The sequence below is a fragment of the Mastomys coucha genome, unplaced genomic scaffold (assembly GCF_008632895.1).
Source record: "Mastomys coucha isolate ucsf_1 unplaced genomic scaffold, UCSF_Mcou_1 pScaffold18, whole genome shotgun sequence".
Lineage (NCBI taxonomy): Eukaryota > Metazoa > Chordata > Mammalia > Rodentia > Muridae > Mastomys > Mastomys coucha.
In genome coordinates, this window is record NW_022196900.1 from 93,733,424 (window position 1) to 93,747,850 (window position 14,427).

General features: G+C 56.4%; 1 protein-coding gene across 1 annotated transcript in view; it reads left to right on the forward strand.

Moving 5' to 3' along the window:
* The first annotated feature begins 1,402 nt into the window (after window positions 1–1,402).
* The window catches only part of Wnt4 (Wnt family member 4), a 21,703-nt gene continuing 8,678 nt past the window's right edge, over window positions 1,403–14,427 (forward strand). The window contains exons 1-2 of the mRNA XM_031379120.1: window positions 1,403–1,664; window positions 12,560–12,795. Of these exons, the coding sequence (XP_031234980.1) occupies window positions 1,588–1,664; window positions 12,560–12,795 (313 nt within the window). The 5' untranslated portion in view covers window positions 1,403–1,587. The remainder of the gene's footprint in view (window positions 1,665–12,559; window positions 12,796–14,427) is intronic.

Consider the following 14,427-nt stretch of genomic DNA (forward strand, 5'->3'; position numbering starts at 1 on the left):
CTAGAACATATTTTATTCCTCGTTTTGTTAGCTTGATTTATCACCTGCAAATATTTAGACATGTGGTACATGAACTCACATCTGCACTTTTGCTGGGGCTCTATGGATCCCTACCACCTTCTGCCCAGTCTCTGTGCCAAATGCTTATCAAGCCTCTTCTGGGTTTACCCAGACAAACTGGAGTCAAACGTGGCCATGATGGGGGTGGGCAGCCAAACTCACACAGAGAAAACAGTTGGCTTGGCAAGGGCAGAGGCCAGGTCATTTTCTCTCCCCCTTGTTTTTAGTGAGATGGAGCAGGGTCTCTGGGCTTTTGGTTCCCTGTTTAGACAGGGAGTTCCTCTAGCTCAGTGGGATGTAGCCTCAGGCAGGGCCAGAGGAGTCTGGACTCTATCAGTGACCTAGAGAGGGTGTGGCCCAGCCACGGCAAGTAACTATCAAAACGGAATTCAGCCAGGCAAAGGTTTTTAAGCAATAACTCCACTCCATCCATTCACTTTACAAACGTGGCACCCACCCACTCTGTGCCAGACACCAAGCTAAGGGGTTGAATCTGCCTGGTGTGGGAGAAGAAATAAAAGAAGCACCCAGAAACCCAAGCAGAAAGCAAAGATTGGCTCCTGAGCTAAATAGAAGCCTCCACAGCCTTCCAGTTCCCACGCAGAAGGTCTACACAGAAAGGCGAGGGGTTCACTCAAGACCTTGCTGCCTGGAGCCCGCCAGAACCCAGGGCGATCCAGAAGCGAGGTTTCGGATTCCCGGAGTCTCAGGCCACTGTCCCAAGCTGCCCGAAGTAGAGAGGCCCCTGTCCAGCTCCGGGAAGGCTGGAGGGAGGTGAGTGCTAGGGAGGGGCCGGACCGCAGAACGCGGGGGCCTGAGGGCGGGGAGGGGTCCGGCGGGGACAGCCAGGCGGCACCGCAGCCTGGTGCGCCCGGAGCGCTAGCGACCGGGTGCGCGCGCGAGTGGCAGCCGCTCTCGCTCCGGTGGCTCCGCCGGGGTCGGCCGGGGATTCCGGCTCCCAGGCGCCGGCGGGGGGCCGCGGGGCGCGGCCAGGGCGGCGCTGCAGTGCCCGCAGCGGCGGGCTGGGGGAGCTGTGCCCGCCCGTCCCTAAGGCCCCGGGCGGGGACCCAGCAGCTGGGTCGCCGCGCCTCTAGCTCGGCCCAACTGGGCGGCGTGCGGCCAAGCGTGCCTGCAGCGGGCTGGGGTTCCGAGCGCGTCCGGGCGCCGGGCCGGGGAGGCCCCCCAAGAGAAGCCTAGTCCCACGGGCTCAGGACCGCCCCCGTGGGGCGGGGGGGTGTCCCGCGCCGCTGGACCCGCCCAGGTAACCCCATCCTCGGCCCGCCCCCGGCCCGCCCCGCCGGCCGCCCGCCCGCCTCCGCCGCCACCGCCGCATCCCGGCTCTGGGGCGGCGCTGACAGTCGGGTCCGCCGGGCAGCGGGCGCAGCAGCGGGCGGCGCGGCCGGCTGCTCGGAGGCTGAGCCCCGCCGCGCGCCCCGGCCCGGCGCCCCAGCCCGTCCGCGCGGCGCCCACCTGCCGCCCCGACGGGAGCCTTGCGGCCGCTGCCCGGGGCCGGGCGCCCACGGCACCATGAGCCCCCGTTCGTGCCTGCGGTCCCTGCGACTCCTGGTCTTCGCGGTGTTCTCGGCCGCGGCGAGCAACTGGCTGTAAGTCCGGCGGGGGACTGGGCGGGCGGGGCGGGTCCCGGGGCGACAGGCGCTGGGGGCTCCCGGCAGGTGTCTTAGCTGTGGAACCCGAGGATCGCGCTCCCGCCGGTTCCTCCTGCCGACCACCACTACTGTCCCGGCTTCCCTCTGGAGGTCCCGGGACCCCTGCTGCCCGGGTCCGGCTTCCCTGCCCGGGGCAGCAGGGCTGGCAGCGCGTCTGCACCCGGAGGCTGCTCTGGGTGCTCGAGGGCGCGAGGGGGTGCGAGCGCGGGGCGGTGGCCCCGGAGCGGTGCGAGGCGCAAACCGGCGGGCTGACAGGTCTCCGAGGGAAAGCGTCCCGGGCATAATAGCAGGTTAATCGCGAGGAGTCTGAGCGCGAGCTCCTCGCGCTGCGCCGCGCCGCGCTGCGGGCTGAGCTGGAGGCGTGCAGGGACCTGTTTCTGCTTGGGGGGGCGGGAGCCAAACGTAGAAGTCGAGGACCGGGGCGCCGAGCCTCTGAGAGCCCGCAGGCTGGCTCTGGCTGCTCCTCGCTGTTTCCCGAGGCAGGAAAAAACTTCTCCCAACCTTTAATAAAGAAGGCGACAGCCCCCATTCACCTCCAAGGGGCTTGCCTAAGAAGGAAGCGGGTGGTAACCGCTGGTGACCTGAGTGTTTCTCAGCCGACTGGGTCTGCGCTCGGGAGGATCCCTAGGAAGGCGAGCTAAGGAGCTAGTGACTAAGAGAACAAGGAATCAGACTTTAGACTCCATCCCTCTTCAGTGACACTTCCTATGGCCCAGGCTTAACCCTGGCTCCAACTTCTCCTGTCCAGAACTCTGGAGCCTTCTACTGTGGGCAGCCAGTGGGGAGCCAAGCTCCTGTATTGATCTGAAAAGCATGAGGTGGGAAGGGGGGGGGATAGCCAACAGTGTAGCTGGGGTTTCCATGGAGACAGTGGGAAAGGAAAAATTCTCTCTGCATCAAGACCAAAGAACAAATATCTCCCATGAAATTGCCTTGAGTGTCCAATGGCTGTTGCTATGAGGTCATTGTGGCCAGCCAGGGCCCTGGAGACTGGAAAGGAGTGTGTTCGTTGGGGTCAGAGCCACCCAGAGCTTGGGAGACTGAGGTGATGTGGAATTCTCCCAGCTGTTCCGAGAGCTCGCGATTCCTCTGAGGCCCAAAGTGGCTGCAGGGCTTTTGTTTTTCCTGGAGTCTTAATTTGATTAACACTTCAGGGGCAGTGGCAGAGTGGACAGAAACCAGGGCACAGCCACTGCCATCCCCCCCCCTCAGCCCCAACACTTCTTGTAGAATGCTCCCTCCCCCAGTGAGGCCTGGGTTGCAGACCTGAGGAAGGGAATCGCTTTGGACTTGAAGGAGTCTCAGGAGTTGCCTCTTAAATAGATAGGCTTAGAGGTCTGAGCATCAGGGGAAACTAGAAGTGCAGCTGACCTGCCCAGCACCAAGCAGTACCAAAAGGAAAAAAAAAAAAAAACCCTGAAGAAACAGTGGGAAGTGTGTGAGCCAGGCCTGCAGCAAGCAAGGGCGGAGACAGCTGCCACAGAAAGGCCCTCCGAAGCCTATGGCTCTTTAGCTCCCTTTATAGATGAGGAAACTAAGGCCCAGGGAAGGGAGCTACCTAGAAAACTGAAGACCGAGCCCAGGTGCTTTCTTTCCAGACAAGGATAATCTACTTCTTGCCTGAGGCTGTCCTGAAGTTGACCCAGTACACCCAGGTAGAATTGCCACCCGCCTCCAGCCATGTCCACCACGCCCCAGTCCCAGCTAGTGAGGCAGCCCCAGCTTCAGGTCTTGCAAAGCGTGGGGAATTCCAGAGCTCAGTCCTTGAGCCTTGCGCCTGCACCGTGGGGGGTGGGTGAGGAGGGGAGGCCTGGGCTCGGGGGAGGTTGGCAAACCTGTTCTCTGCCACTGGGATGGCTGCTGTTGCCACGCAGCCTGGCTCTAGACAACCCAGTTCACTCCTGTTCCACCAGGGCTCCGAGACAGCTCAAAGAGACAGGAAGAAGGGGCGTCTCAGGACCCTACTCAACTAGAGAGGCTCCGAAAGGGAAGAGACCCCAGACGCTCAGGCACGCACGCACGCGCATGCGCACACACACCTTAACTGGAAGGACTGACTACCTTGTACCTCTAAACACGTCCATCCTTCGGTAGAAACAGGACCAGCCCCTAGGGGAACAGGTGTGACATCCTAGGCTCCCGGCAGCAGCTTGGGTCTGAGTATAAGAACACGGGAGAAACTGGAGTGATTAAGACTGTGTGGCCTGCTCCCTGGCAGAGTGGAGCTCCTCAGCCTGGAGGCAAGAGAACAATGACTTAATAATAATGTTCATCACCCACTGCACTATCCGAGTCCTCACTACATTGGAACCCATTCAATAGATGCAAAGACCGAGGGCCACAGAAGTAACTCAGAGCTACTTAGCCAGTACATGGCGGAGCTCTCTGACCCCACGTCAGCCTCCTGAAGCAAAAGCTTTGGGTTGGCAGCTATCCGATCAGGCACGCTGGTGGCACCATGTCTTTTCAAGGGTGAGCCGAGGACCATGTGAGATGGCTTGCTGCCAAGCCTGCCAACCCGACCCGAGTTCCATCCCTAGGACCCACATGGTCGAAAGAAAGGAACCAGCTCCTGAAAGCTGACCTGTGATCCCCACACGACATGTGCACATACTCATGCACACCCAAATAAATAAATAAATATAAAAAAGCCGGGCGGTGGTGGCACACACCTTTAATCTCAGCACTTGGAAGGTAGAGGCAGGCAGATCTCTGTGAATTCAAGGACAACCTGGTCTACAGAGCAAGTCCCAGAATAGACAGGCCTACACACAGACACATAAATAAATAAATAAACAAACAAACAAACAAACAAACATAGGTAGGTAGATAGATTGACAGACAGACAGACAGATGTACAAAGGGGATAAGCCAAGCCACAGGTCTGGCTCCAAAAGGAAAGCTGGTAGCATACACTGAGGGCTGAGGGCTGGATAGGTCTAGAGCTAGACTTCTTATCTGGGGTTGGGTTGATAGCTGGTTGCAGAATCTAGGCTGTCTGACGTCTCAGGACATCAGCCTGGGGGAGAAGCCAGGTGTGCGGCTGCCGAAAGCCCTGGGCAGCCCTAGGAGCTAGGAGAGCTTTACAGCCTGAGACTGGGCAAGCCCAGAGAAGCTGCACACTGTGGAGCTCGTTCAGTTCCCACCGCTGAAGGAGGAATGGGGGAATACACACACCATCCGTGGTAGAAGGCCTGCGCTTGCACTCAAGGAGCCCCTGCCACTTAGCCATGTAGAGCCATGCCCCAACACCAAGTCTACACCAGGGGTCAGGGACACTTGGGCTCAGGTCACAGTTCTACACTACATGCTGTGTGACCTTGAGTGGGCTATGTCCTCCCTCGGGGTTATTAGTCTCAGTAGTTTGTTCTGAACCCCAAATGGAAGATTGAAGGAGAGTTGAAGACAGAGAAGCTGCGGTTTCACGAGCAGAGGGTGATGATGCACTGAGCAGACCCTCACTGAATAAAACAAACAAACATCTTAACAGACCTTCACTGAATAAAACAAACAAACAAACAAAACCCTGCTGGGCTCAACTCCAGCCCCGCCACCACCCAGCTGAGGGACCTTGGGCTACCCCTGCCTGTTCTTCAGTAGTCTACCAGAGCTTGCCGATCCATGCTTGGCTTGCATGCATCCCACTGGCCAGGGGGTTGTTGCCGGAAACACTCTTCGGTGTCACTAGGGGAATAGAGGGAGGTGTCAAGTACCTTACTGGCTCCAAGTCCCCACAGGTACTTGGCATCCTTCAACCAAGCTCATACATGCCTGTTTGCCTAGTGGGGATGTAGGACTCCCCAGGCTATGGGCAGAGTGAGGCGTGACTCTCCAGTCCAGGCATGGTAGAGCCAGTCCCATAGGTGAAGAAGTGGCCGGTCCTCCCAGGAGTGTTTCATTGGTCCCCTCCCTCTTTAAATGGTAAAAGCTCATGTCCTTGGAGCCTCTCCCACTGACTCTGGGTAGTGAGTCACAGTCACTAATGTGCACTAAGCACTTGATGGTTTAAGCTGGGACCCCTTGCCACCGTGGTATTATGGACGTGTTTCGATTGGTCTCTCCTCAACACCCAAGAGTATTTAAGAGGATATGAGGCCTTTATCCACTAGAAACCAAAGGCACACACTTCCCCCCTTGCCAGCTGATGTCCCGGTATCTACAGACATCACCAAATGTCCCAAGTCCCCCAGTCATACCTGGTGAATGGATGTTCCAGGCATTTTACAAATACTATCTTACCGTCTTCCCTCCCCTCCCAGAGCGGAGGTCTACAGGAAGCAGGGACTGAACCAACTCCAAGTCTCAAGGTCTGATCTATGTAACTGTAACCACCTTCTACTCCATGTAACGTGGTCATATGGCTTCTATTGCCTGGGAGGTGAGGGTCAAGGCTGTGGTACACACCTCTGAGTGTCCCTCTAGTGCATGGCACATTCCTGCCCCAGTTATGGGTCACCAATGGATCAGCGAAAGAAGGGGGTCCTCACCCACTGAGGGTTGGAGGCCTGGAGTAGGAGGGTCTGTCTCCACTTTCCTAAAGCTCAGGTGACACTGAAAGCCCCACAGCAGGACAGATCTGCAAGCGGTGTCCTCCCTCACTAGCTGGGGCAGAGCCTCCCAGCCAGCCTGAATCTTTCCCACCCTTCCTCATAGTGGGGGAGGCTGGACCAGGCTCTGCCTGAGGGGTTTGCTCAGGCGGCGGGGACCCAGATGTCTGCTATGCATTGACTTTCTTCCCCCCACCCTGGATTAGCCATTGAGCAACTCAGCAAGTATCTGACAAGACAGTGCTCCCCAAACCTGTTGAAACTCGCCCAACCAGGGCCCTGTGGGTGCGCTCGCTCGCTTGGGGAAGCTGAGCCTCTGTACCAAGCCTCTGGCTCTTCTTCCTTCCTGGGGGAGGAACAACTCAAGCCGAACCAACCAGGCACAGATTGATGGGGGGCAGGGGGAGAGGTTTGGTGCTGGCAAAGGTGATAGCACCCGCCTTCGGCCCCTCCAGTCACCCCTCTGCTCCCAGCTAGCCTGCAAGAGGTGCTCCCAGTTTGCTCTGCACGCAGCTGGGAGGCGGAGCTGAGCAGCCGACCGCTTCCCAGATTTCCACTAGAGTTGCCAGGTTTTATCTCTGAGTCCCAAGCTGCATCTCCAAGTGATTCAGCCAGCCCGAGGGGAAGCTCACTCCCTGCTGTGACCCGGCCAGTCCCCTTTCTCCTTGCAGCCCCTCTCTGCCTCCCCCATTTTCTGGCAAACTGCAAGCTATGTTGCAGAGGTTCCCCCCCCTCCAAGTCAGAACCCCTCCAGCTCCTCGAAGGGACTTGGTCTTCACAGAGAGCAGGGGAGTGGGGAGGAAAGAAGGGGGGAACTATCCCTCCCTTGTCCTAGGGAGGTTCCTCCCACCCTGGACAGCTCACAGGCAACCTTGGAGGGGCCTGTGATCTGCAGGGGATTGTTGATACCACAGAGAGGACCCTCTGACCTGCAGGGACTCTATTCCTGGCAGCAGCCTACAATCCCAGAATGAGAATCCCAGGAGTCTCTCTCCCCAAACTAGAGATAGCAGAATACTCCCTCCTGAGTCATGGAGCCTGGCACCCCCGGCTGTAAGGATGAATCACTGTTGGGGAAGGTCTCAGGGACCCTGAGCTACCATACAAGGGAGTGATGGGCTTGCCCCTTAACAACATGTCTGGAACCTACTGGCATCAATGCTGCTGTCCATGCTGGACTCAGAGCCCCACAGCAGATACACAGCAAAGTTAGAATTCCAGCCCAAGTCTCTTGTCTTCTCAAACCTTGCCCTGTGGCTGATGAACGGAAAAGTGGGGCACAGGCTCTAGCGAGGAGACCTGGGAGGGTCTCTGCTGCCAAACTAGAGGCAAGGTGAGGTCAGGAGGCACCTTAAAGTTGACACCCACTCACTCAAGCAAGACACCTGACTCAGGGAGAGAAGACAAAAGTTTACATCCTTTCACAGTGTGGGGCCATCCAGGTTCAAGGCTTAGTCTTCTTGGTCCAAGGCAGCTATTTGCACCTCTTTGGAAGATGGAAAATGGAAAGTGAGAGAAAAAAACAACCCACTCAATTAGAAGGAGGGACCTAGAGAGTTCAAGGCCAGCCTGGGCTATAAGGGACAATTTAAAGGCGAGGAAGGATAAAGAACATAGCGGTAGAATGCTTGCCTAGCATGTATGAGGCCCTAACTTCAGTCCCCTAGACTGTGAGACAGACAGACAGACAGACAGACAGACAGATAGACAGACAATCAAAAAGAAGGGTTGAATACTGAGTCTTCTAGGGGTCATGGGTAGGAGGAGTCAGAGATCCTAGGAAACAAAGTGAGCCCCAGAAGAGGCCAGCAACTCTCTCCAGCTGACTAAACAAACATGGGGCCTAGGATAGTTAGCCTTGGCATTCAGAGTCCTGTCAGGCTGGAAAGGAGGCACAACAGAGGGAGCCCCCGCCCCCCATCCCTAGAACACAGAGTGTCTCCAGTGCCAGCCCTTCCCCACTGGCTGCCCTCCATTGGCGGTACCTCCTTCTGGTGACTTCAGTGGCTCCAGAGAGCATGGACACAGACAACACGGCACACCAGAGCCATGGGGACATTCATTACCCCAACCTCTTTCATTCCCAATAGTAGTCCAACACCCCTGCTGTAGATACAAGTCTCTGAAAGAATCCATCCAAGGAAGAATCCAGCCACCTTGCTCCAGTCTGATGACATTGAGGGCTCCCACCCTCCTAGCCCTGGGGCCATCTTTGGAGCTTAAGCAGCCTGGGTCCCCTGGGCCCAGAAGCCAGAGTGCCCCATTCTCAAGTCATCCTCACCCCCGGTGACAGGCCTTGGCACCATAATGAGGAGAGATAAGGGGACGGGATACCCTGCTCTGTGGTAACTTGGCTATGTGGTGATGCAGGTGACAGGTGTGGGAGGGGCCATACTTCAGGTCATCTCCTTCCACAAACAGTTTCCAAGTTCCCTTGGCGCTCTTGAGCTTAAACTGAACGTGAATCCCCAGCTCCTGATCTCCTTGTAGAGCCAGTCTCTCCTCGCTGCCCTTCGTCTCCCCCCCACCCGATCCTGGAAGTGTCAAGCAGGTGAGTTAGAAGCACTGGGGACTGCTTCTTCAACTGAAAACACACCTGGAAGAGTCCCCTCAGAATCTACCGTTTAAATCATACCAAAGTGACCCACCGTTCCCCTGGAAGGCCATGGAGCTGAAACGAGGCCAGGGCCTGGATCTGTGAGCAGAGAGGGTCCAAACAAAAACAGGCACAGAGTCCCATGAGGTCCAGCCAGGGCGGGGGTGGGAGGGTTGAGCAACAGAGGGTGCAGAGCAAAGAAGGTAAAGAGGGCCATGGACGAGAGTCTACCTACTCCAGTAAGAACTGCTCTCCCCATTTTACAGATGAGCACATTGAGGCCAAGGCTCTAAGATGTTCATTAATTTGCTTTGAGTGTCCCAGAGATAGGAGACTGACCCAAGTCATTTGCCCCCAGACCATACTGCTTGCCCAGAGTAGGGACAAAGGCCTCCAGGACAGGCCACTGTGGTAGTCAGTAGAGCAACCACTCAAGCTGGTTAAGGAAACAGTGGACAGTTTGAATTGTTGGTAGTGTGGCAAGGGTTCTGGGGAGCTGCACATCCCTCCCTGCTTCCTAAGAATGCTGCCCTAGACAGACTCTGCGGCCCCTTGCTTCTCTCTAGCTGTGTCCACTAGCTGAAGGCTGCTCTGGCTCGCTCTGGCTTATGCACTGTTTCCTTCGGGTGCCCCCTTCTGCCAACTTGGCCTCCTTCCTCTCTGGTACGGAGGGCACAATTACTCCTGAGGAGTCTCTAAATGTGGCCTGGGCAGGAAGGGAGGCCAAAGGGAGGGGGCAGAGAGGCCTGGGCTGGTGTCCCAGCCCCCACCTGGACACTGTAGGGCCAGGACCAGCGCCACTGACCTGCTTGGCTCCCCACCACGGCCTCTCTTTCCAGCCCCTCTCCTCTCGAGTTCAGGGAGCACCAGGGAGGAGCCACAGAGGTGTGGATTAGCCTCTCCAATTTTGTATATTTTGTTTAAAAAAGCAAGCAAACCTGGAAAAGCTTGGGACAAGCCCAGCTAATTTTAGTTTCTAATGAAAACAGCAGGTGGCTGAGAGGATCTGATCTCCCTGGCAGGGCCAGGGCCCTCCGGCCTCCTAGCAGGCTGAAGGCACGGAGGGGAGGGCCTCCTGGGAGGAGCCTGCAGGACCCACAGGCCCCATTCGAGAAACTGGGCACGAGCCGGCCAGTGGCTGTGGCAGGGGCAGCCTGGGCTGGTGGGGTAACCTGATCGATGGTATGGCCATAGCTGGAGTCCTGGGTGGCCAGGGCCGCAGGTGACAAATTGCTAAGCCCATACTCAGCAATAGCAGGAAGGAACCTCAACAGGAGCAGTGCGACAGGCTGTGAAAGCAAGGATGGTTGGCCTCAGACAGCCTGCCCGGGGGCAGCCGACACCCATCAGGCCCTGGCTCTGTCTCTCCCAGAAACGGCTGTGCAGTGGATATTTGAGCCCGACCCAGCTCCTGGGTCAGTGAATGGCACACGTGTCTCTGGGGGAAAGGTTGAGCCACTGTAGAAACACTGGGAGGGACCACAGAGGCCAGCCACCCCCATCTTCCTCTCTCACCTCTGCTCTCCTGCCATAGGGGTGGGAGAGCGTCAGGACTGAGCCCCTAGCCGAGCTGCAAATATTCCTGAATACCTTGTGTGTGCCATGCCCCGTGTGGAGCCTGAAGGGATGCAGTCTGAGGAGTCAGTTCTCCAGCTGTCCAGTGTGGGGCAAATCCCCAGCCAGAGAGAGACAGGGGAGAGTCGAGAGCCAAGAACTCTTTATTGCTAGATAGCTATGGGACTTACAAGTTGATTTGCCTCTGGGGGCTTTGGTTTACTTTGTTCATTTGTGAAATGAGGTCAGGTACTTGCCAGGCTCCGGAATAAGCAAGTGGCATGAGAACAGGCTACGGGCACTGAGGACTGGGCTGCCAACCCTCTCCAGCCTACGCCAGCTCTGGCACCCGCCAGGCAAACCCCTAGGGCCTCAGAGAGCAGAAGCAGAGATGGCCGGGCCCATAATGGGAGGGGCAGCTGCTGAGTCCAGTAAAGGCAGGCCTGGGAGGTGGGCACGGGTGTTGTGACAAGCAGTTTCTCATCATCTTCCTGGATGCCGTCCTGTTGACTCACGGCTATGGCAGCCGGGCCAGTGTCTCTGCCACTGTCCTTCCGGCCGGTCTCCCTATTACACTCAGAGCCTGAGAGAGGAGTGCTCAATTCCTCGAGTCCACCTCTCTTTTGGTGGCATCAGACCAGCAGGCCCTCCATCCTCTGCCAACAGAAGGAGAATTCAAACTCTGATAGAGGAAAGGCCACAAAGACTCCTCAGCTAACTTACTCCAAGTCAAAGGGGACCTGCCACTTGTTGCAATGGACTGATGGCTCAGCCAGGCCTCCCTACCTGCTCCTTCTGGCTGGAGACATCAACCCCTGAATGGCCCCCTTCAACAGAGGCCTAGTGGGGCCCAATTCAGTCATACCTGACCTGCTTAGCCTACAGGGAGGAGGAAAAGAGGTCTAAATACAGTTAGGCAAGATCTATGCCCCTGAGTCTGAAAGGGATTGGGGTCCCTACCCTTTTCTGAGAGTCGTTGCCTAAGTGGAGACAGAAAAATATCCAATGGTAGGTTCAACTTCTTGACCCTTCAAGAAAGGACACAGTGGCCACTGAAGAGTGTCCTGGCCCACCGCCAGTAGCTGAGCTCTTGGCGCCCCCTGCAGGCCATGAGTGACTTTGTGGCTGTGGTTCTGCCAGGAGACCCCCTTCAAATGGCAAGGGAACCAAGGAGCACTCAGGCAGGGCTGAAGGCAGGGTTGCCATTTCCAGAAGTTCCCTTCTCCTGACCGTTCACACGCCTTCCTCCTTTCTAAGAGACTCAGGTTCCTACACAGATGGGCCAGGGTGCTGCTAGTCTGGGACTACACATCCCAGGACCTAGGGAGATGGCTCAGTCTGCAAAGTGCTTGCTATACAAGCATAAGAACCTGAATCCCCGGGCCCCTGTAAAAAGCCAGACTTGTTAGAGAGGCAGTGGGGGCTGGAAGGGGTTCTGGAAGACCAGGAATGAATGCCACGGTAGGTTGATCTGTCTAGCTCCGGGACTACCCATCTCCTTTTGGCCCACTGGTGCTGCCAGGGACAGCTCCTAAGCCATACCCAGCCAAGCTAGGTGCATGGCATGGGCACCCCTTGCCAGGCCCAGTCATCACAACAGCCCTTGGGAATAAAAGCCACGACTCCAGTATGGATAAGGAAAGCTAGGCTCAACTTTACAGCCGGGGCTTGGGGGGAGGACTCTTCTCAGTGTGGATACGGATGGACTAGTCTGAGCCTTCTGGAACTTGGTGGAAAACATCACAAATACCTTTTTAAAGACTATTCTCTAGGCTGGTGGCTTCCCAGCTGCTCAGAGCGTACTAACCATATCTAAGATGAAACCCAGGTTCCTGTGTTCCCCATAACCCCACAGATGATCTCCAGGGGCAGAGAAGCCCAGCCTGCACCTCACCCAGCATGCTTTGTTGGAGTGAACCCAGTTCCCAGCTGCTCCTGCCCAGACGGTCAATCTCTAAGTCGCACAGAATCTAGCCAAGGGTTATAAAGTCAAGCAAAACAGAAGTTCTACCTCTCGCCAGCTATGAACCTTATACATAAGACCGGGAAATGAGGCAGCACCCTGAACCCTGGGTGTGGGAGGAGAAAAGCAGGCATCAGGGCAGCTGTGTATCACATCCAACCACCGCCCCCAGGTACCTGGCCAAGCTGTCATCGGTGGGCAGCATCTCTGAAGAGGAGACGTGCGAGAAGCTCAAAGGCCTGATCCAGAGGCAGGTGCAGATGTGCAAACGGAACCTGGAGGTGATGGACTCAGTGCGCCGTGGTGCCCAGCTGGCCATTGAGGAGTGCCAATACCAGTTCCGGAATCGGCGCTGGAACTGTTCCACACTGGACTCCCTGCCTGTCTTCGGGAAGGTGGTGACACAAGGTGAGGGGGGTGGTGTTCTGGGGACATGGGCTATCTGTGTGCAATCCTGGATGTCTGGGGAAATGATATTTCTAGAGCCAGGCACATCTAAGATGGTTCAGGAGCAGAGGTAGCATAATTAAGCGCACTAGGTAGAGGGCAGGAGGAGGTCAGACAACGGACCATGATCACAAAGCACTCTTGCAGCTGGGCCAGGAGTAGAAGCTGGAGTGGTCCATATTTTCCAGAGGGAGAAACTGGGGCTCAGAGAAGAAACAGTCCCAGGTCCCTCAAAGGATAAGCAGAGCCAGGCTTCGACCTGGGCTACTCTGCTGACCTTTGCATTTAGCCTTGGGTCCTGGAACCCATTTGTGCATGTGACAGGTCTATAGAACAGCTCCTGTCCTCTGGGATTCACGGTCTATTGAGGACCAGACATTCCACCACAGCACAATGGAAGCAGCCCACACACACACCTGCAGCACTGACCGTGGGCCAGGCACTATTTTAAGGATAGTTTCTTACTACTGTAAGAAACACAACACTAACTCAGCCCTTTGAGTCAGGCTTCCACATAACAAGTGAGGAATTGGAGGCCCAAAGCAGTTACATCATTTGCCTAGGGTCCCAGAACTATAGAGGGGCAGGACCTGAATGTACATCAGGTGGGGGACAACAGTCACTCCCAATAAATACAGGAGCAACAGAACAGGAACATGGAGGTCTCGCCTTGTCAATGCCGGGCACTACAGAAACGCTTTTGCAAGGAGATGAAGCCACAGATGAGACTGTAACATGAGAGGGTAGGAAGCCCAATGCAGGTGAGCCAGGGCAAGCAGAGGTTCTATGGAACCGGAAGGTTCCGGTTGTTCAGGGAATGCTGAGAGCCAGCTGCTTTTCTACCTCCTGAGCAAGCAGCTGACACGCCTGAGACACCAAGTTGATGGAGTTCTTTGACTTGCTCAAGCGGCAGGAAGGGGTTGCTTGGGCCAACCTTTGTCTTGGCACCTGTGGGTCTGGACATCCCTGGCTGCTAGGCTTGTGGCAGACTGTTTGGATGCTGTCATTGAAATTTGGAAGCCATTCTCCTGGGAGCTGGCAGGGGCCAGCAGGGGCCGGCAGGCATCGGCAGGCATGAGCACACTTGGCATCGCTATACTATGCTGTTCTGAGAATGAGGCAGATACCCAACGGCAAGCCCGGGGGTGAAGTCTCTGCTGGTGCCCAGGGCCCAGAGCTGTCCTGGTGAGGTCCAGAGCCACCCTTCCTGTGGAAGTCCCTCTCACACAGTGGGTGTTCCAGGTATCCTCTAGGGTCGGGATCTTCTACCTTCCCAAATGCTGCAACCCTTTAATACAGTTCTTCATGTTGTGGTGACCCCAACCATAAAATTATTTTGTTGCTTCTTAATAATTGCAATTGTGCTACTGTTACAAATTGCAATGTAAATATCTGCTATGTGGCCAGGCAGTGGTGGTACATGCCTTTAATCCTAGCACTTGGGAGGCAGAGACAGGTGCATTTCCGAGTTCCAGGACAGCCTGGTCTACAGCATGAGTTCCAGGACAGCCAGGGCTACACAGAGAAACCTTGTCTTGAAAAGAGAGAGAGAGAGAGAGAGAGAGAGAGAGAGAGAGAGAGAGAGAGAGAGAG